Source organism: Cyanistes caeruleus, chromosome 2 (genome assembly GCF_971803275.1).
Source record: "Cyanistes caeruleus chromosome 2, bCyaCae1.hap1.1, whole genome shotgun sequence".
Taxonomy (NCBI): domain Eukaryota; kingdom Metazoa; phylum Chordata; class Aves; order Passeriformes; family Paridae; genus Cyanistes; species Cyanistes caeruleus.
In genome coordinates this window covers 29,929,323-29,952,392 of record NC_141702.1, presented here as the reverse complement: position 1 = coordinate 29,952,392, position 23,070 = coordinate 29,929,323, and the positions used below count along the sequence as shown (strand labels likewise).

At 37.1% G+C, this 23,070-nt stretch overlaps 1 protein-coding gene across 1 annotated transcript in view; it reads right to left on the bottom strand.

The window, feature by feature from the left end:
• Window positions 1-598: 598 nt before the first annotated feature.
• LOC147654701 (regulating synaptic membrane exocytosis protein 1-like) overlaps window positions 599-23,070 on the bottom strand; it is a 143,823-nt gene continuing 121,351 nt past the window's right edge. The window contains exon 5 of the mRNA XM_086875165.1: window positions 599-943. Within this exon, the coding sequence (XP_086731291.1) occupies window positions 599-943 (345 nt within the window). The remainder of the gene's footprint in view (window positions 944-23,070) is intronic.

The following is a 23,070-nucleotide window of genomic DNA, read 5'->3' as shown; positions in this document are numbered from 1 at the left end:
GGAATGCAGCTCAGGAATTATCTCATTTACTCAATTAAAATAGTTTGCTTCAGGTTGCTTTATTCTTGCAAACAACTTGCTGTGAATTCAAGATGGTACTATTGCTGTTCTACATGAATGTTAACTTCACACATGTAAATGAGGTCTTTTAACTGCATTATTTTTAACAATAAAATAATTGATGAAGAGATAGAATATAAGGTTATGTGAAGCAATTCCACAGGGTGTGTTTTCTGATTGCTTAGGTGTAGATTTTTCAGGAGTATGTCGCTTAAAGAATTCAAGAAAGCTAAAGGCTTGCTCTTTGTTTAATAACTTTGAAATACCTGTTAAATTTAAAATTTAAAGTAATCTACAATTCTATATTAAAAGCGTACACCAAAATGCATTGGAGTATATGGGAGTATCCATACAATACATTTTTTTTCCTCCTTTTTGTTGCACAGATCAAAATAGACAATGTATTTGCTAACAAAAAAATTATCCTTCCCTGGTCAGTAAATCACTTTACTCTTTGTTTTTGCAGAGTAGTAAACATACAGAAGGCCTATTTATGAACTAGCATTTATAATTGTAGGCTCTGTCTAGACAGAAAGCATTACCTCTCTTTTGGAGGTTCACTTCTAGACCTTGAAGCTTGCTTTTGGTCCGGGCCCATAGCCGGCTGCGACACTTCTGCTCCTTTCCTACGGTCAGGCTGCACACTGGAAGAAGAGATTTCCTGTGATGAGGCAGCTGCTGTACTTAAGGGAGTCTGAGACCTCGATCGCTCTTGAAGTCTTGCTTTCTTTTCTCTCGGTGTATCCGAGCTGGCGCCAGTGGCCGTATCACTCAGCGTTCCGTCCTGACTGGGTGAGGGCTGTGGTCCACTTCCAAAAAACCACGCTCCAGATTTCGTTAGGATTTCTTGTTGCTTTCGACATAAATTGCATACCCACATAACCTAGTTGAAGACAACAAGAAGAGTCAGTGCAGCTACCTCCCAGAGCCTGGAATGCATGCTCACTACCACAGAGCAGGTACGACCCCTGGCTCTCGGAGCCACTGAGGCTGGTGCTCATGACAGGACCCAGAACATGCTTCTCCACCAGCTAGAGCCAAGCATCCTACAGGCACATGCTATGCGAGCTTCTCCAAAATGTCTTGTCAATACACGTCAGTCCCACCTGTGGCAATCCTCCCTCAGCCTGGCCCTAGCTCTGCTCTGAACAGACACCCACAACATGACCAGTGCTGGCTGGGGGGGTTGATGCAGCAGGGAATGGGTTGGGTTTTTTCCACTGGTGTGGATTGCTGTCAGGACAGACAAGCCCACCAGACTGTAAACAGGACTTGTACCTCAGGGGGCAGCATCCTACCGGCTAACTCCCAACTTCTGTGGTCACAGAAAACTGACGCAGTATTTTCTTGTGATTAAATTTTCTCTCCTTAAATAACTACACATTATCCTGAAAATAAATTTATTATGTACCATGAATGATTTTAGCTACACCTACTGCAGCTGCTTAGAAGTGTAAAGTAAAACCTTAAGAAATCTACTAACAATAAACTAAATACACCAATTAAAAGAATGAAAAAGTACCGTATTTTGTACTACTTCCAAATTATCATTATTATCTCTTTGCTTTATAGCTATAAATAATAAATTAACAAACATGTGTCCCTGTAAATGACAATTAAGGTGTGTGCATAGATTGTGTGGTGCCTAGGATTTATTTTTTTGAATTGGGGGTTTAATTCCTTACACACAGATATACAGGAGCACACACATTAAAGCAAGACTCTAAGTTTCCAGTCTGTATATTATAGAGACAGTCTTATGTACAGGAGAAACTCACCAGAGAAAAATAAATGGTTAATCAAGACTAAAGTATGTGAAAATCTAAGAAAAAATTGAGACAAAGAACAAAAGCAGTTTTCAGAAAGAAGAAAAAAATAGGAAAAATGCATGAATGGAAGGGTATAGAAGAGAGATTATTTTTGTCAGAAATAAAAACAGAGTTGAGAGGAAAGAAAGCTGATTATTATAAAGGAAAATGGTAAAGAAAATCTCTTAATTTAATATGGAAAGCATACAGGAATGGGGAAAATTGCAATGTAGCTAAGAAGGATGACAAAAGTTAGAAGGAAAAATATGCTTAAATTATTTTGTGTAAACAGCAATGATGCAACAGTCACAAAATTATACAGTGCTTAAAATTAAAAAGAAGAGGAAAAAAACACTTAATGGAAGAAATTGAAACAGGACAAAGTTCTTTTACTGAGCTCTTTTAGTCTCTAGGCCTGTGGAGGTAGTGTATGGTTTACAAGGCACGACGAAAACTTTAGGCATTTCACATATTTAAAATAATTAACATTTATTTAAAACACTCTAGAATAGACTGTCTTTTCAGGTCTGAAAACTACATCTGAACTTCCAAGTGCATTTCTGCACTGTTTGACCAAACTACACAGAGAAGACATCCAACTCTTTAGCCTCTGTCAGGACTGTACCTTTAGCAAAAGATGACTGTTATATTTCTTCTATTTAAGAAGGATAATAAAGTATCTATATAATACATTAATTAAAAAAGACCAAATCTTAATCAAAAGCTACAGTTATTCCAACAGGGGCATAAACACTCAATAGGATACTAGAAACAGCAGCTTTGACAAAGATAAATGCTAGACCTTTAAGAACCAAAAAAAGTCCTTGATTCCAAAACATCTAATTTATTCCATCTAGTATACCTTGAAAACCAGCAATTCAGTTTATTGGACTATCTGTTCTAACTAGAACAGACCTTTAGTCTAATTAAACCGATCAGATTATTACAGGTATTCAAAAAAACCAGCAAGACTAAAAGGAAAAAAAGCCACATTTTAAAATGTTTTTCTAGGATCTTCCACAGCTGTTGGCTCATTAGACAGCAAGAGTGTGCATGCAAATTTGTCTCTGTATAAAAATCTATATCAATGTTATAAACCAAAGCCAGTAACAAAAAATGTCATTACCTGTATTTTATCAGTTTCCAAGAGAGGTTGAAAAATGTGCTAATAAAAAAATTCATCACCTAAAGTTTGTTTAAAGGATAAGGAATACTAAAATAAAAGTAAATTATCCTAATTAAATTGCACACATGTGTATTTAAGCCAAGTAACATACTTTAAAACTTAATGTATTGAATAATTTTAAATATGTATAAATTATGTAATAAAATTCAAGAAAATACTGTTAATTTACATAATCACCTTTGATACTGTCATTAATTTTATGCAAAATATTATGAGATACAAACACATAAGAATAGTTAATGCACAAAGAGACTCAGAAAAATACAGAATACTGAAAGAAGAAATACTAGACAAGTAAATACAAACCCATTTTCTTACAGCTATTTTTAAACTCTGCATCTTGGACACAATACATACCAATCACCACAGATTACACACGCAGGAAATCTGTATCATACTCACACAGAAGCTATACTACCATCCCTGTTTAGGAATCTCTTCAGGAATTAAAAAATGCTACAGTTGCTTTGAGATCTATTCGGTCCAAAAGGAAAAATAATAAAAGTTCTTCTTTAAGAGGAAAAAAAAAAAATTAAAAAATTCAGGTGACAGAAGAGTTTCAGTGACAAAACTGTATATTGAAAAACATTTTTAGAGAAGTATGTGGAGCAAGCAATTTAGCAGCATGCAGGAATTATATCCTGATTGAATACACTGGGATGTGGTCCAAACTAATCTAAACTAAAGCAGGTCTGTGTAATAACTTATCTTAACAATCCACAGATGTTAGGCAACCAAACAAATGCTCTGATGAAGGATTACAGTTCTCTAATGTGGCTTCTGGACCTCCACGCGATGCATCAGTAAAATGAAGAATGTTAGACAATTGTACTCTGGCCTGTCACTTCAAAAATAGTTTCTGTTTACTCTCCTCTGGACAGTGAGCTCTGTTGAAGTGCTACATTAAGTCGTTCAAGACATCCAGAGTCTGGTTTTTGTTTCTGGGTTTGTTTCTGGTTTATTGCATCCTTGCATATGTCAATGCAATTTCACACGTGAAGCTATTAAAGAGAACCAGTGAAAGGGTGCTCTTCATTCAAAGGGTTCATATGCATGGCTCTGGAAAAAAGTGCATTTTCACAGCATAGCAAAGGGTTCTGGGCTTTACTGCTACATAACAAAAAAGACCAGTGGCACACACAGGACTCAGCACAGGTGGGTCAACAGTTCCCACACAGATTCATGTGGAAACTTTACAGGCTGCGTGAAAACATGCTAGAAGGATCCCATGCTTGCCTTCATGTGGAATACAGAGTATTTCATTCACAGAAAAAATATTCCTCAAACTTACTCTTACAGGTACTTCTGAATGTGATCCACAATGAGGAGGAACAGTATTCCTGTACTAACACAACATGAAATTCCAACTTGAAAGAGCCCACAGTAATATATATATATATAACTATACACACAGAAAAAGCATTTTCAGTTACAAAAGTAAGAACAAGTCTACATAATTACACTTTTCAAACCTGCATTTTAGAATGCAGAAAAAAGGCCTTTTTTTCAAATTCAAATTTGGAAACTTCCAAACATGCACTGGGAAGCCAAAGTCACATTGTGGGGGGCACAAAAATTATACCAAATGTATGTGACACATGCCAAGCAAAACTCAGACGGAGGTCAGAGCAAGTTCCCCAAATCCTTCACCCAAGCCCGGATTCTGAGGAGGGTCCATAGGGAGCACACTCCTTTATGCTTCCTGAGTTTAGAAATTGAAATCCCACAGTTAGGATGACTCCCATGCGTCCTGCCTCATCCCTATGCAGCAAAAAAGGTAACAAGTATGCTAATGAAGCAGGCCACAAGCTATTCCTTACTGAACCTTCACACTACCTTAATTATTTCCCTTCTGAAGGGTGTACACACATTTTTTTCAGGTTATTGATTTGATTTACATTTCTTCTATGCACTTTTGGAAGACACTAGTTATTTCAGACATCTAATAAGGCAAACCCTCTTCACTGCCTCAGGCACCATTAACTTCAGCAGAGCTCTGCCACCACCTTACAAGTCATCTTGAAAAAGTCAAAAAGAAATAATAATAATTAGCTCCTACAAAATTTTCATTCACAAAATTGTTAGATTGTGCATCACTTAAAGTTTCTGAGGTAACCTAAAACCATGCAGCAAACCGTGAAATTATTATACAGCATTACATTTATCTCTTCTGCTATATCAAAATTATTTCTGTAATAAAATCCTGGCTAAAATGTCGCAATTGCTTCACTCCATTAAAATATAAATAAATAAAGCTGAAAATCTACTTGAATACTTACATTAGCCCAAAATCTCAATAAATAAACAACTCTGTCTTTCTAATGAAAGTGTGCTCACGAATCCAAGTTTCCATTAAACATATTTTTCAAAATGTACGGACAGTTGGGTGCATCCAATAACTCCTGCTGAGCAAAAGGGAAGGTCTTCACCCCTATTCCCTCCTCTCTTGTTCTCCTTCCTATCTGGGTTTGTTGTCTCCCTTTCTTGCTCACAGGATGATTCCCTGTGCCACATACACACTTGCATACTGCTCCTTGACGGTCAAGTTCTCCGAGGGGCCGCTTGTATTTAAAAACATTGCAGAAACTTACGTGTATTTTCTTAAACTGGTTTCATTCTCTGACACATCTATTTTTTTCAAAGAGGGAACGATGAGTCGTGAAATCATGTGACCAGAAACACAGGCAAATGGGGATAATGGTATGTTTTGCCTACAGCCCTGTCTCAGCATCTACCATGAAATTACATCTTGAAAAGTCACCAATACTGGCACACTAGACTTGCACAGAAACATTTTTGAGCACTGAAGTCAAATGATACAACATAATCAGTATCTGTGCTAGGATCTCTGCTCTCCTTCAAAGCAAGTTTACTCCAAACAAGGTGCTTCCTGGAGGTGCACCACGGAACACTCCAACTCCCCACCTCCAGGAAAGTTGATAAGGAAATGCTAAAGCCAGAAGACCAAGAGTGTGCCGAGCAGCTTTTTGTCAGTTTACTCACACTGATACTCTAAAACTAAGGAATAGTCCCAGACTATGTTTAATTTATTAGTAAAGAAGTAGCTGAGGAGTGTAGGTTCTGATTCTTCTAAAGCCTCTCCTCTAGACGGAAGGGTTCTACAGGACCATGCAGTTCTCTGCTGCCTACTTCTCCAATCAGGGAACCACTTTGCCCATGCGGATGGTCATCAGACATACAGGGCTCAGCCATTTCAGGACAGTGACAATAGCCATTTTAATTTAGTAATCTCTGTTCTTCCATTCCTACAGAATCTGCTTCTTCCAGAGTAGATTTTCTTCAGAACTTAGCTTTTCAGCTAGATATTTTTATTCTGGTTTGGCAAGAAAAGGAAGATTTTACAGACAGCTGATTGGGTTCTTCCCTATTTTCTACTCACACCCTACAATCATGTGCTACCCCACTGGACAAATGCAATAAAATTTTGCACAGGCATGGAAGTTTTCAGGTGATTATATTCTTAAAAGTTACATAAAACATGCAGTTCTGTAAAAGTCCTCTAAATATTTCATTAGTACAATCTTCTTGGCGTCACAGAATCAACACAGCAATTCAACCACAAGACATGCTCATAGCAGATGAGGCTGCTCACAGAACTACCTGTTGTCCTAAAGCCTGTGGTGCCATTTACAGGCTTGACTGAGAGCTTCCAGGAAGGATGTTTAGAAGTCTGCCTTACCAGAATTTTCCACTTGCACAAGAGACTGCACCTCCTACTCTTCTTCTGCTTGCCTTTTTAGTTAACTAAGATGTTACATTTTCAAATGAGATTTTATGTGTACAAATAAGGATTCAAGTAAGATGCCTAAATTGCTTCTGTCTACAGTGAAATGACTATAGGAATGCCAGGTATTCAGGTCTCCAGCCAAAGAGAGTTCACTGACTTTCACATAGAAACAGTGAAATAAAATAAAATCCTATGTCTAATGATAGCCTAATGCCTTTAGCAGTAAATCAGCATATCCCACCTTGCTGCCACAGGAGTTAGGTCCCATGTGCCAGCCGTATGTATGTGTCCTATGTACATAGGGCATAAAAAATGGCATTGGATGCCTACTTTTAGGCAACTGAGCACACAGTTCACATATTGGTCCTAATCATGTTCCCTGGCCTAGGCTCCTAAATCCACATCTAAAAACTGCCTGTAGGAGGGGGGAAAAGATGCATGAAGCAGTGATTCAAGGGGTTAACATCAAAAGGGCATTTCATGCTAGATTTTTTGTCACTGCTGTTACCAAGTCACTAGTCATGTTAAGATTAAAAAAGGAAAAGAAAAAACACCTGACTTTATTCACATGCCCTTCTGCCAAAATCTCTCAGCTACTGCTGCCAATCTTTCAGAAAGTTGCCACCAACTTAGACAAAAATTATTATCTAGAATGATCCTGCAGCAAACTGAGTGCTGGAACACAGATACTTTGGTAACTCTAAAATAACAGTATGAAATATCATCTCTCAGCACACAGCCATGTTCCAGACACATGTACTTCTCTGAGAATATCTTTGGAGCTCAATGAAGAAAGCAAAATCACTAGTGAAAGCAGTAGTTGTGTCTAAAAATTCACACCAGCACATTTACATACAGTAATTTAAATATCCTTCCCCTGCAAGTTCTTTTCTAAATCTGCTGCACAAAGAAATTAACTACCACACAGTACTAAAAGATACCATGAAAACTGCATTATCATAGTTACAGCTGTGATCTTCTAAAGCAAGACTATGGCTTTGTTCTCTTTCCTCACAGATTAGAATATTTTTCAACTTTATTCTTCTTGACTGAATTTCCTTCCATTTCTTCTGATAAAATAGTAGCCATGAATTGCTAGTCACATTTTCTGTAACATCAATCTCCATTTTTCACAGACCATTAAGTTACCCTAGGAATTATTATCTCACAGATAATTTTTGTGTATTCTTCTAACCTTCTTCAAAAAAAAAAACTAAAAAGTTTTGTATATTTATTTGAACATTTGGCTGTCTTGATGAGCTACAGAAGCTGTACTCCTCTTAACCACTTCATGGTTCCCATAGTTACAGATACACATAGAACACAAATTTATTTTTTTTTACATTACGGAAATCTGACAAAATAAGGTAAATGGCATGAAACAGCTTTACAGTCAAGACTGACATGAAGTTTTAGTTGCTATTCATAAAATAGGGACAGCACTGTTTATCCACTTATATATTTACAAACAGCAGTAACAATATAGAAATGCTCAGAACCAGACTGTCTTTAATCATGCATGGCTGCATTCATCATTTCTGTGGGAGCTTTCACTACAGCGCCGTTATTTATCTTTTTGTACTCTTCTTTTATATATTATAATACATCTATATATCTAATTATTTAGAAAAAGCTCATGAAAAGGAAAGTAAGTGGGTCAACTGGCACAAGTCACAGGGGACTTGATAGGCATGAAATAAATTTTGATTTTTTGCTCTTAAACATACACAAAAAATATTAAAAATAGAGTTATGGATTCTACATCCTTGGAGACATTCAAAACCCAAAAGAACACAGTCCTGGCAACCTGATCTACTTGGGCCTGCCTGCTCTAGGCAAGTATTTGGACTTGCCAGAGGTGCCTTCAAACATCAAAAACTCTGTGAAACACTAAAGAATAAAGCACTGAGAAATAGCCTTATTGTTCTTCAGCTATGTTGCATACGTTACAGCCAGAAGGTCTGCCTCTTCTTTGTCTCACTATCTACACAGGTTTCTGCCCTAAACCATATATATAACCTGTAGATCTGAGTGGAGGGGCACCGTGCTCACATGAGGGGCTTTGGAAAGCCCACAGCATGTTGATCCATTTTCTTCCTGGAATATACACCATGACCTATGAACATAGCTATGAACAGAGCTATCTCCTCAGCTATCCAAGACCTCAAAATTACTTCTACCAAAATCTGGTGGAGTGACTGAATGCTGGAAAACTTCCAATATGATACAGTGAGAACCAAGTTGTCTTATATTTATAGCATATATTTGTGTATGTATATACATATACACACATCTCCAGAGATTTCAGAGATAAGGTCCTGTGCTATCCTGTGCTGAAGTAAGGTGTGAACAGCTGATGGCATCCCCTCTAGATTTGAGAGGCTGTCTACCTAAAATATGTATTTGAGGTTCCCAACCTGTACAACATCTATCACTGTTGTGTTAATGGGAGGAACATACCAGCCTTGACAGCCACCAGGAGCATGGGGTCACCAGGAGATCTGTTCTGGGCACCTCTGCCTGCAGAGGCAATTCAGGGACGGAAACAGAATTCAAAATGAACACAGGAAACGAGCAAAGTTTCCAGACACTGCTTGTATCCACAGGAAGAGACAGTGGAGCTGAGACTAACAAAGCACTATGTAGACATGATGCAAAAACTGAGGGGCTGGGGGGAAGAGGAGGATTATCACTGGCTGTGTAAGTGGGGATAGAAGGCAACAGAGAATGGCTGGCAGTTCAGGAATACTCCTAGTGGGAATGAGCTGAATATACAGCAGAGTGGCAATCATGTTAAGACAAGGATTTTTATGGATGACATAACAAGCTGCCAAGGGAACATAATGTGTTCCCATGCATGTGCAGCACATTTGGATCTGTCAGTTATAACAAATGGCCAAAATTTTATTTGGAAGAACAAAATGTTTGGGAGAAGAAAAAAGCATACTTTTGACATATTGAAGGAACATTTCATTGCAGTGATCTCTGCCATGCAGCTTGACAGAAATCTTCTCTGACCTCTTGGATTGATCATCTTTCCACTCGCGGAGAATTGCGATTTACAAACTTGAACTCTGCTTAGCCAGAATTTTCCTCTGTTGCCCACCAACTCCTATGCTGGGAAGTTCTGGCTGCTGAGTTTTGCTTAGAGCTCCCACACTCCCCAGTCCACACTAAGCCTAGAATAAGGCTGTCAGAGCCTTGCAACCAGATTGGGAAATTGGGCATCTAATTTGTGAGTGATACAGTGGGAGGAGAGTGGCACCAAGCATGTGCTTCCTCCTGTGCCTGTGCAGCTCCACACACAGCCCTGGCTCACCACCAGTGACTGGGACAGTCCTCCTGAGGCTGAGCACAAAGATGTGAAATGGTTTCTGATCTGTTACAAATACTTTTTTTACATTACATACAGATAACAGTACTAAACAGAATCTGGATAAACCTGGAAATATAAGTGAAACAGAATCATTACAAACCTCCACCAGATTGATCCTGCATGTTTTAACTTTTCTTAAGAAAGTGAAAGAAAATAAATTCTCAGTGACAGAGCAAAATTCACAAATTAATATTTGTGAAATGTTTAGTTTTCAGAATTAAAAAAAATAATAAAAAGGCACCATGGTGTAAATTCAGCTGGACAGAACTTCTCATGCTTGGGGAATGTTGAGCATCATATGGTACCTTTAGTATTTTGCTACAATTACTACTATCCAGTAAGGGTTCTGACAAAACACCAAAAATGATTATGCCCTATACATGTTATATATATTCAGATTTCACCATCTATCCGAGACTGACGCTTAAGTTTACAGTTTTCTTCACATTATGAAAAATACTTACGCCTGACTTTTTGTTACGAATGTAAACGCACGGAATCCTTATAATTACGGAAAACAGATTATTCCCATTGATATCATCACAGCAACTATTTATATGATTAAAACAGACACACGCTTTATTTGCACAGCATTCTACCTTACACGGACCACCAACCTGATCTCCTCATACAAAAAAGCTACCAGAGTATCCTGAGGGAGCACAACATACCGTAAGAATTGGCTCAACATCTAATTTGCAGTTACTCCCTTACCAAAAAGATGACACAGGGGTTTTTGGCTTTTTGTTGTTTGGCTTTTTTAAAATTTCATCTTTGTTGATCCTACCTTCTGAGATGTCCATGGTCCTTTCTTTTAATTCTCCCACCTTTCGCTCCAGGTGCAGAGTCTGAGGCTAAGTTGATTAAGTCTGTGCTATCTGTGCTATCAAGCTCGAGTACAAAGGAATCTCAGTAAATCTGGGATGGAAGATTTGAGGAAGGGGAAGAGAGAATATCAGTGTTCTACAGAAAATTTGAGTGGATATTTCAGATTTATTAAAAAAAAATGGGGAAAACAATGTTTTTGGTAAGGAAAAGTGTAGATTTTTAGGAAAGCAAAGACTATGGGAGACTGAGAAAGGGTTAAACAACTGTGGGTCTGAATATGGAAGATTCAAAAGATAAGGAAAAGGAAAATGGGGCAGGAAAATGCATAAGGAGTTTTGTGCCAGTGTAAGAATATTGCAATTTTTTAACTCATCTAAACAGCACATTGTTGACAGCCAATTTACAGACTGTACCCAGTATTAATATCAGAGGTTTACTGTTCTGAATTTGCAATACTACTGGCAGACCACACAGGGAAAGAAGGAAGTTTCAATAAGGTAAGATGTGGTAAAGCAGTGCAGAACAATACACTTAGAAAAATCAAACAATAATGACATTTTGTTATCTGATGAAGCTACTGGTACAAAAACAGGTTATAATTTGAGATCAGAACTTTGCTAGATGAGAACCATTCTGATCTTCTGCACTTACCTGTATATTCTCAGGTATCTAATGAGGCTCTGTAATTCCTAAATAAATAAAAGGCATACAGTGCAGTGACAACTTAAGGCTGTTTGGGGAAAAGGCAACAGTTAAGGATATTTTGCCTCTTTATTATCTGAAATAGAGGGATGCCTACTCCATGGTGCTACAAACACAGGAACCATGAGCTGGACTTGTGCTCACATGCCTGTTCAACAGAAGCAAGCAATCTTTTTAATCGGGTAAGGGATTTGTGTGCTGCAGGTTTCTGTGTGTGTCAGTTAAATTTAATGGCCAGCTAGATCCCTTATATAAAAGAAGGAGAACCATGTTCTCCTTCTTTTTTGGTAGAAAGTCGCTTTTCCACAGCAACAGCTTCCAGAGCTGGTGTGGTCCATCTACTGTTGCCTAAACTTGGATCACCTTTCCTGCGTATTGCTCAATATCCAGCCCTGTTCAAAGTAGCTGAAAACTAAAAACAAACATGGAGTTTGCTAGAAGCAAGAGTACCTCTGATCACACTGTATATCAAAAATAACTTTCAGACACATCAGCCTTCTGCTGGGTTCAAAGACTGTGCCCATTTTGTGAACTGCAAAGATCATTTTGACCAAGCTGTGTGATAAACATTCTACACTCAGTGTTCCTCTCAGTTTTGATTTGATCCGTGCATGTTCTTGTGACTCCATCTTCGAGCTTTTTTAATTCAGATTATGTAACACAGCCAGCAGAATGATCTCAGTCAAACAAATCAACTTCAGTTATTTAAATCCAAAACAGACATAATAGACAAAGCAGACAATTCCACCCTCATCCACAGTCAGGGAGAGGTTTTCTAGAATATTTTAGTAATATTCACTAATATCTACTCTTTCTAGAATCTGGGTTTAATCATTCCCTTATATTTCTCTTTTAATTTTTAATTAATTTTAACTTTACTCTGAAATCAGGTCAGTAGACTACATATTTATAAGGTTAGTACTGTTTTATTCTGGCTGTCTCTGTAAGTTTTAGGTGATTATACTAAAACCAGTGGTTTATCCCAGCTTAAATACCACTGCTTTACTGGAGGTCAGGCTCTTCTGGCCCTGTTGTCTTTAATAACTTTCCCTTAACCACTTCAGTTCTTTAGACAAAAGAATACAGGGAAGAAAGGAAGACTTGTGGGATGAGGTGGCCAAGAAGAAGGAATATCCAAAAGGACATGGACAAACAGATGAAAAGGTTCAAAGTAGGGTGAAAAAACAGAGAGGCAACAAACTGAGGAAAAAATTTGAGAGACAGACAGTAAGGAGAAAGTAGGACAAATATCAGGTATTATAAGGAAACTAGTGTACTGGGAAAGCAACAAAATTGGATTGTTTTGTTGTCACATAGCAAAAGTTATTGCATTTGGAACAGAAATGACACATGGACTAATAAAACTTACTTCAGAGAAAACTCTATTTCCTCTCCTTGGTTTAAGGTTTTTTTCTTTGGGTTTAGGTATTTTTCTTCAGAAAAGAAAGAAGGCATTTGGAGATTCAGGGCTGTCTTTCTCTTTTAAGAGAAACGCTTTTAGGTGAACTTTACATCTCTTCAGGAATAATTAGCATAAGACATTACCAAGCCTACACACACGTGCACTATGACAAACCACTTTACAAATGAGCTTACCAGGACTCTCAGTGCACAGCAGAAAACAGCGGCAGATTGCTCGTGAGGCACTAAAGCTCTAAATGCAAACAAAGCACGTCCAGCAGCTTTTGTAATAATCATGTGGCACTGCAGGCTTTTATTTCCAAATCCTTCACTTTTTTCCCCCCTGCTTATTTTAAAGAAACAACCTGTTCTGAAGTTTAACATTCAACCACTGGAAGAGGCCTCTATTATTTTTGCCCTGAGCACAAGTGATGGGGATACTGCTACCCTTGTAAGAATTTGCTGCTTGCAGACTGTGACAGAACTGAAGGGTTTAAGATCTGCACTGAACATCATGCTCTGCATGTCAGACTATAGTACCAAGTGCTCTGTATGATTTTAATGGCTGTCTTTCAAATTAAATCAAAGCAGAAGTGACTCTTCAATTTCTAAATCTACATATGTTTATTTCTCTTCTTCTCTACTATATAATTAGATTCAAGCATTTTGTTTGAAAGAGTTGCTGAGACTACGCCTTGTCCCTTGCTGTGCAAGCACAAGGAGCTGTTTTTTTTAAAACATTTATGGTATTTGCTAAACCTAGCCATCCCAGAATGTTTATTATACAGAAGCCTAAGAATTTCTGCATACTACATTAATCTTGAACAATGCTCTCTTTCCTTGCTGTTTGAAGTACAGGAATCTAAGTTCTTTGCACTTCTTTAATACAATAATATGTGACATTTAAATTGAAAAAGGAAATTACTGGGCAGCTAAAGTCAGCCACCCAGAAAGCTATCAGAAATAAGGAAGGAAAAAAGATTGAGAGAGTACATACCTTTCAGCTATTCAGTAAGATAAACTGCTAAGAAATAGCAATTACTGTTAAAATATATGCTGGAGAGGTTATAAACTTAAAAGAACAGAAAAATAAAACCAAAATAGAAGCAAGGAGGAAAAGGTGATTTTCTTAGCCAAACATAGTGGTAGCTACATTTATAATATAGATATGGCAAAAAATAGAGATTTTAGTTGGCAGTGATCATCTAAGTGAACGCTAAGACGCAGATTTCCTACCAACAAGCCCAAGGCCTTAACCGAGTGAAAGAGCACAGAGCACCCTGTGTCAGATGAGTTTTGAGAATACAGCCAACTTACAGGTAATATGAGGTGTTCTACACCAGAAAGCTCTTCTAGTCATAATTTAGCACTTCCAAGAGTGGCTTTTAAAAGCCAATGTTAAAATAGTTAAACCCCAAATGTAATCCTTCCAGGGCTAAAACAAAAATACAGCCATTTTATTTTGATGTTATCTTACAGCGTGCTCTGTGATCATCATTTAACTCATTTACATCCACGTGGTGTATACAAAGTTGCTTTTGTATGATTCTAATTTATTACACAATGTATAATGTAACAGTTAGATGCTAAGTTCAGCGTTATTATCTACTAAATATTTACTTATAAATTAGTTTATAATGGCAATAAAGCCTGTAACACTGCCTCAAAACTTGCCATGATATGGTTTCAAAATTTAATCATAATCAGAAAAATTAACAGCAGTAGAGAAAAAAATGAGAAATTAAAGCAAGTGAATAAGGAGGATTGCAACCCATGTGCCACTGACTGCATAAAGGATCTTCTACTTTTAAAAAAAGGATAGAAAATTAAGAAAATAGGGAAGTCTTCCAAAGCAATGTTTTAAAAATCTGCATCATTTGCCCTGAAAACAAGCTATTGTTTCATGCATCAAATCCAAGGACTAAATACAGTCAGTTCACTGAACACAGAAGGAACTACAGGTACTTATGGCCAACAAAGAGGAAATGATTAAGCAGAATATGGCAAGCTGATCCCATGACATGCAGAGCTACAAAAAGAAAATGGGCCTTGCCAGCCCTAAGGCGAGGGAAGGAAGAGGGAAGGACATACTGCAGTCCCCTGAGCAGGGATTCCCCTACACCCTGCAGAGAAGACCATGCTGAGGAAGGTTTTCCTGACACAAGTTGCAGCCCCTAGAGAAATGACATAGGAGCAGGTATTTTTCCTGAAAGACTGCAACCCTTGGAGGACTCCAAGGTGAAGGAGGGAGCAATAGAGAGCTATTATGGACTGGTCCCAGCCCATGCCTGATGCCCTGTGCCACAAGGCAGAGGAGCTGGGAGTGGAGAAGTTGAGACTGGGAAGAAAGGAGGCACAGGGAGGTATTTTAGGTTTTGACCTTGCTACTCACAATCCAACTCTATTTTAGCTGGCAGTAAATTAAATTAACTGTCCCCAAGCTGAGTCTGTTTTACCCAGGGTGGTAATTGGTGAACCAACAATTACCACCACTCAACAACTTTTTATGTCAGCCTGTGAACTTTTCCATCTTATTTTCTCCCTTTGTACTGTTGAAGACTCTAGCAGCCAGACAAGGTCAATCCATCACAGAAGCTTCTCTAAAAAGACTTACAAAATGAAGAAATGTGTAAATCTTGTGAAACAAATGATTTTCACAGAAATTTGTGAAACAAACTGCGTAGCAGTTTTTTACAAATGACTGAAAGCCCATCTACAATCCTTGGAATTCTAACAGTTTATCCCCATAGTTTCCAGTGGGAGAAAAAAAACCATCCATATGCATTTCAGCAGCAGTCCAGATAGATTTAACAGCCTCCTTAATCAAATTTAACTTAGTCATGAACTTCCATATCAAGAGACTTGAAGTTATTTTTTGTGTAATTACAGTCACTGAAACATTAATTTCTATTTATCATTGGGCCTTGCTAATAGAGGGCCAGATCTGTCAAGCTTCCAACTCTGTTTTCAGTGGATAACTTGGAAATTTGGGCACATAGGCTGGAGAGAACTGTCCATAGCAGTATGCAACAGATGTTGAGACTCCATAAAGCTTCTGCAGCAGTAACTTTTGATAGTGTACAACTCTCTCTAGCGTTACAACAGGAGCACAGTTTCTGAGAAACACACACTAGTTTAGCATAAGACTGCCTGCCAAACCTGCCTGAAACTTATGCAGATTGAAGCACTGGGCTTGCTCCTTGATTTGGCTGCATGGCTAACTGCACCTGCCTTTTGTATCCAATTATCTGTCACCTTCTTTTTACAAAAAGCAGTTTCTCCTCAATCAACTAGACCAACTTGGTTTTTCTACAATCACCATCTTACCCTCAAGAAGGCTAAAACATTCTATCCTTGATGAAGGCTTTTTATTCCCTTAGCTGACCTGATCTTTATAAAGCTGAGTACTCAGCTGTACTCTACCATTCTCACTATCTGAAGATGATGTACAGCAGATTTTCAACAAGAGTTTATGACTGTCTCATTGCCTGATCAGAAAGTTAAAAAAATATTTTGGACTTCACGGGCCTATGAGTTATACTCAAAAAATGGAAAAGAATTTACCAACATGAACAAGCATATCCTAAATAAAATATTAAAAATTTATATGTGGGTTAGTACAATTTTCAGTAACACACAACATTTTCTTGCCAGCAACTGACTGTAATGCAGGGGAAAAAAGCCAAATTGAATTCTGTCTGGTGGAATATACTCAAAACTTTCCATATATCACAGACTGCATAAGAACATATACCCTCTTTTAAGGAGGTCAATTCATGTAGGAGACAAAAGGCTAAAAGAAAAACAGCTGGTGCATGAATTGTCAGGTTGCCTGTAGAGGAGCGAACACAAAGGTTTGCACAGAAGATTCAGACTGAGCATGTAGAGTTTCATTTGAAACAAGACTAAATGCAGGTTTCTAAACGTGTCTACAGGCCACTGCTGCTGTACGATTTCCTACTGTAGCTGATGAAAATCTGTTGTAGGATTCAACTTCCACAACACTGGCATTCATTTCTACCTTCAACACCCTAACATTTCCAAATATGTTATTTCCAATATGAGCATGGAGCTGTAAGGTACGACGTGGGTATTACTGGAGAGCCAACCTCATTGGGGCACCCGGTGGGAGCTACAGTAAAACTCTGCAGTACCTTACAGGACACTTGATGACTTGGGGCTCTATCTAACTAAACAGGAGCCACAGCTGAGAAAGATTCAGTGCTGATTTAGTCTAGTTCAGAGTAAGCTGAAGCACTCTGGGGCACACTGATCCCTCCCCATAAGTATTATGAAAGCATAAACCCAGCTCACATATAATGTAGGGGCTCATCTGGAACTGATTCCTACTCAGTTTGGAAGGTAAATGTATTGTCTTAATCTCCTTTGGATGCTTCACCAGTTTATTTATATCTTTATATTTTTATTTATATCTTTAATAGTCTACACAAGAGACCAAGAGGTAAGCTCCTCTGACATGAGCAATAGGCTCTATTAAACACTCACAGGTTGATTAGGAAAACATCAGATGTGTGAAGTGAAGGGGTATAACCTGCAACACAGGACATTCACAAGCGTATGTTTATGCTGAAAGCTTAGGGGGCAAAAAAAAACCTCAACCATAAAGTAAATTAAGTCTTCCTCAGCTTAATTCCCTTGTTGCTTTTTCTGCTGAATTAAACTTACATGGGCAAGAAGTTGCCTCTGTGGTCTCTTGTTGCATCCACAAAGGCAGTAAGATGAGCCCCTGAAACAGTCTAGAAAAGCAGGTTTCTTTACAGCTAAAAGGACTTTTCCAAAGAATCCTAAGGGTAAAGCTCTCAGGCTGCCAAAGGTCTTAAAAGCAGTTTGCTGATGAACTTCCCACTGTCATCTCTCTGTTTGTAGAGCTATTTGGTCAGAGAAGTAGAGAGAAAGATTAACTTTGCTGCTGCATGCACAGGTATGAGCTTTGACCACTTACCACATATTGCAGAGAAAATGTCACACTACTGGTATTAAAATCCCAGCAACATACAACATAAAAATTTCCTCCAGCCATGACAACACAACCATCATTCCCACGCTCATCTATTTATAGAGAGTCCCAGCAACATCTGCTCATCTCTATGAGTATTCTGCACTTCTCCATAATACTCAACTTTTTAGAATGCAATATCCCAAATAACTTCCCCAAAACTCACCGCTACAAAGGGTTTTGCTATGGGAGCCTGTTTTTTATGGACAAGTTAATAACAAATATAATAGATTACTGAGAAATTAACATTTAATTCCAAAGATTCTGTAAACCTGCTGCATGTAAGTTAGTTGACAGGTGTTTTAGCTGGAATACTGAACTTGCACAATACATGATTAAACTTCAGCCTAAATAACACTCAGCTTTTTGGAAACCTCAGTCTGGTTAAAAAAAATATTACATTTTATCTGCTCTTTAAGGAAATTCAGATTACGTTTTGTCCAGATTTTCACTTAATCTCTGACCAGTCATTAAACAATTTGTAACAGATACTTTATATCAGTTTTTGGAGAGAGATTTAACTCAATAGGAAGGCTTAGTTGCTGACTTGGATCCTTATATTAAAGGAATTTGAAATAATTCACGAAATATTACAGAAACTTTGTCTATAGATTTCCTTGCTTGAAATATACATTTCTATCTTCAATTATGCTTAGTAAGATCATGTACCTTAGGTAAAACTATCCTACGTCCTCTGTAATTGCAGCACTGGAGCTGTATAGACAGAAGTATCTATCCCTTAAGTAAAATTACAAAATGCTCCAGAATGCAAAATATACAAAAACATAGATGGAAGTATCTTTTATCTAGGACATTATGTGGCTAAAAATACACTGAATTTTAATCCTGGATGAGGATTAAGGTTATTTATGATAAAAAGAGAAATAGCAAGAGAGCACAGATTACATTTAGCCCTCATAATTACTTTGTTCTCTTGAAATTTTTCAGCTACTTGTAGATTTATCATAATTCATAATAGGTCAGAAATCTTATCAAATCTCTCTCTGCTGTAAGATCTCTTTTTGGCTAGAAAACCTCTGGTTTTCTTCTGATGCCAGAATAGCCCAGGAATTCAGTTTACTAAATTTAGTTTTATTTAGCATTCCTATGTTATTTTGTAAACTACTAAAACCAAACAATTTTGCCTCAGTAGCATACATAGCTATGAACATTTTAAATATTAGAAGTCATACTTAGTCCTAGCCTCCACATATCACATTAAAAATCCCATCACATAGAAGAATCTTACATGATCGAGGGCTACAGTGATTCAAGCTGAAAACCACAAATTCCAAGAAGATATAAAAGGATCAAGTAAAGAATTTGTTGGGCTTAAGGGGCACACGCTGGGCTGTCAAATCAGCCTGAGCTTAAATGACTGCACTCCCACATGCCTGGGAGCTGGCAGCTGGTTTTTGTGTGACCATACAGAACAAATGTATTTAGAGTCGGAACAAGGGGATTTGGTTACTTTTGCCAAAAGCTTGAGTCTTTTAGGGAAGGATGATGCATGATTAGAAGATATCTTCCATTTTATGGGACCTTTTTACAAGAGGACATTTCAGTTACCACAGCTGGGCACAGTTTGAAATAAGGGACATGATGGGATTAATTGTCTTCTAGCAATAAAATATACTCAAGTATATCTAGGGAACAGATCCCTGCTGGAAAAACTGAAGGTGCATTGCTCAGTCCCATCAGGTGCTGCCACATCCCACAGAAGAACACACTTCTTAAGTCTCCTGAGCCTAAACACATCCCTGGACATCTGCCTGTTTACTACTCTGTTCTCCCTCGATGTTTTTTAGAGAGGAGAAAAAAAAAAAAAGAAAAAAAGAAAAAAAGAAAAAAAGAAAAAAAGAAAAAATGAAAAGAAAAAAAAGTGTCTTCAGTCTCTAAAACTAAGCTTTTACTGGAGTGTCAATCAGAAGAGCCACAAGGCTTTTTCTTCTGGGTGAATTAGATGAAAGTTAAATGGTGTGTAATATTTGCCTGCCTGGTATGTCTTTGTAAAGTGATCCCTTCTCTTTAGCTCTCTACATCAAGGAGGGCTTCCAGATAATATTTTTCTACACTTCCAGGTTTTTGTTGGTTTTTTTTTTTTGCATCACAACTGAAACTGCAAACGACAAAACACAAACCCACCTCCCTTGGTTTGTCAATAGATGGCACACTGTTATATGCCTCACCATTCAGAAGTAGATATGTTAATTTTGGATATATTTACCTGAAGCAGTCAAGAAATAGCTCAAAATTATGACATTCAGGGTTCTGTCTGACAGATAGGCCACCTCTCACATGTACAAATGCCACATGAGTATATTAACTATTTGATTCTATACAATTACACACATTGTATGTTTGTCAACATGTAATAACGGCATTTTTACTAAATTTCTATCTGCAGTCCACACTACACTCTACAAATAAAAAAGCACTGCACACTACAAATCCATTTCCAGTGCTCAGCCTTGCCATAAGAAGCACATTGGAAAAGGGGGTTATATCCAGACTCACCCCACTCTCACACAGATGGACTCCACAGGCTTCCACATCCTCCTCCACCAACATTGCAGATCACCAGTTTCAAAGAGCTGTAAATCTACCCAACAAAATTAACATATTCCCTAAAATGTTGATATAATAAATACATGCAGAGAAATTAGGCATGTACAAATTAAATCCACTTATACCAGTCACAGTCTCTGGAATAGTCACTTTTTTATTCTAAACTTACGTTTTAATACTCCAAGATGACTTCTTTATAAACTGAAAAAAAATAGTTTCTTGCACAACTAAGGCAGCTAAATATTATAGGAAACCACATTCTTAAAATTTAAATTTTTAAGACAGTGGAGATACTTTTTCTATATATATTTTTATTAAGTTAGTGTATTTGCTTATTAGTTCTGTATTCCATAGCAAAAAACATAATATCGTGTTTATTATATGTGATCTATTGTGGTTTAGAGATCTCTGATCTCTTCTATAATTTCTGCAGTGCCAACAAGTAACAAATTATTGCATCACAGGAATGAAGAAAACAGAAATACAGTAAATACACAATACCTTGCAAAGAAAATTTTTGGCTTAATTAGAAATGCAATAGGGCAAACTGAATACAGAAATAATAATTGTAAATTTGATGTGGTGATGAAAATGCCAGTGGAGTTTTGGATTTTAAGACACCATAAAGTCAATAGTCCAATATTAATAGTAGTGAGACTGGATTTGACTTGTTAGCAAGAGGCAACAATAAATTCAAAGCAATTCATATAATGAAATAAAGGACTTTAAAAAGTAGTGCATTGTGGAAAATTAACACAATTAAATGTGCATAATACACTGAAAGGATACAAGAACAGTTCCAAATAGGTATAGTGCTCTCACAGCTGAAACTGCAGCTTGCTATCTACAGGTTTTGCAGAGATTTTAGGCTGAATTTCCTTACTACTGATTGTAACATTTCTGGAAAAACACTGAAAGAATGAAGAACTGAAGAACTCATAAACAGATTCCTGGAGTGACTATGCTTTAAAAATGATCGTCTACACAGACATCCTACCAGTAGCTAACCAACTCTACTCCCAAAATTCTGGAAAAAGAACCTGAAATATTTACTGTATAACCTTTAAATATTTGTAAGACATAGTATTTATGAGAATGCTAATAATGATTCAGCAATAATGATTTGTTCATAAGAATAAAAGGCTTCCTTGCAAAAAAAGCCTTCATTAAAGAAGAAATTAAAAGAAATTTAATTTCAATTTAATTTTGAAATTCCATTCAAAATTAAGATTTTAATTGTATGCATCATTATTATTAAAGCTATCTACATTAGTGATGGCATAAATGCAAGCAAAAGGTAATCGAATACTATTAATGTATTTCCAATCTATGAGAATAGCTATAAGCAATAAGATGCAGAAATAAAATTTTATTTCATGCATATACAGATATAATTTTAGCAATTTTTTAACTGATTGATGTTTTTTGTCCTGATTTTATAAAATTGTATACATATTCTGACTAGTTAGAGATGATCGGAATTATGCCTGGTTTAAACTGTTCATTTTTTCCTTTTACCTTACACCAAATATGCATACATTATCATATTAAATCTATAAGGTCATACTTGTTCATTTTCAACACTGTATTCACTGGACAGACTAGGATCAGAATCTACTATAAAGTTCCAGTCTATAGGATCATATTAATCATATTGAGGTATATGAACACATCAAAAAGAAACCAGGTCTTTCTCGTGGCTTCTTACTCTTGTGCTGCACCACTAGTATTTTCTTTCATTATCCTCTTTCTTCTTACTGTGCACTGCATAAAAAAAATTTCTAAGATTTCAATTGTTATAACTTGCTTAATTTATTTGTCTTTTCAATATGTAATGGTAGTTGAAGCTAATTAACTGAAATTATCTTACTTTACACAAGATCCTGAATCCCATCTCTTTACTTACTTTTTGGGCATAGATGAATCATATTTGACAAAAAGTGAATAAAAGTGCCACAAAATCATTTCAGCCAAGATCTAAACACTAACTCAAAGTACACTTCTGGACAAAAACAAAAAAAGAAAAATAATTTCTAAATTTTGTGTTCTGTCTTTGTAGTGAGACTGACCCAAGTCAGGCAGGAAGATGTTCCTTTTCAATACTGACAGCACCGTGTCCCACCTGGAAAAGCAGCTTTTATCACAATGGAGTTCAACAGTGATCTCCCACACCTCAGATAGTAACTGAGCCACTAGGATACACAGTAGTTTTGGGAGCACCACTGGAAGGCTCTCCTGCTTTTGCTACTCAGCTTTATATCACCAACTCAAACAGAATGTGAGAATGTGAGTGTTAAAATGATAAAGATACTACTTCAAAAGAAAGGCAAAGCATAAAGCTGATTTGGTAGCTTTGGTTTTTCTTTCTCTCTGAAT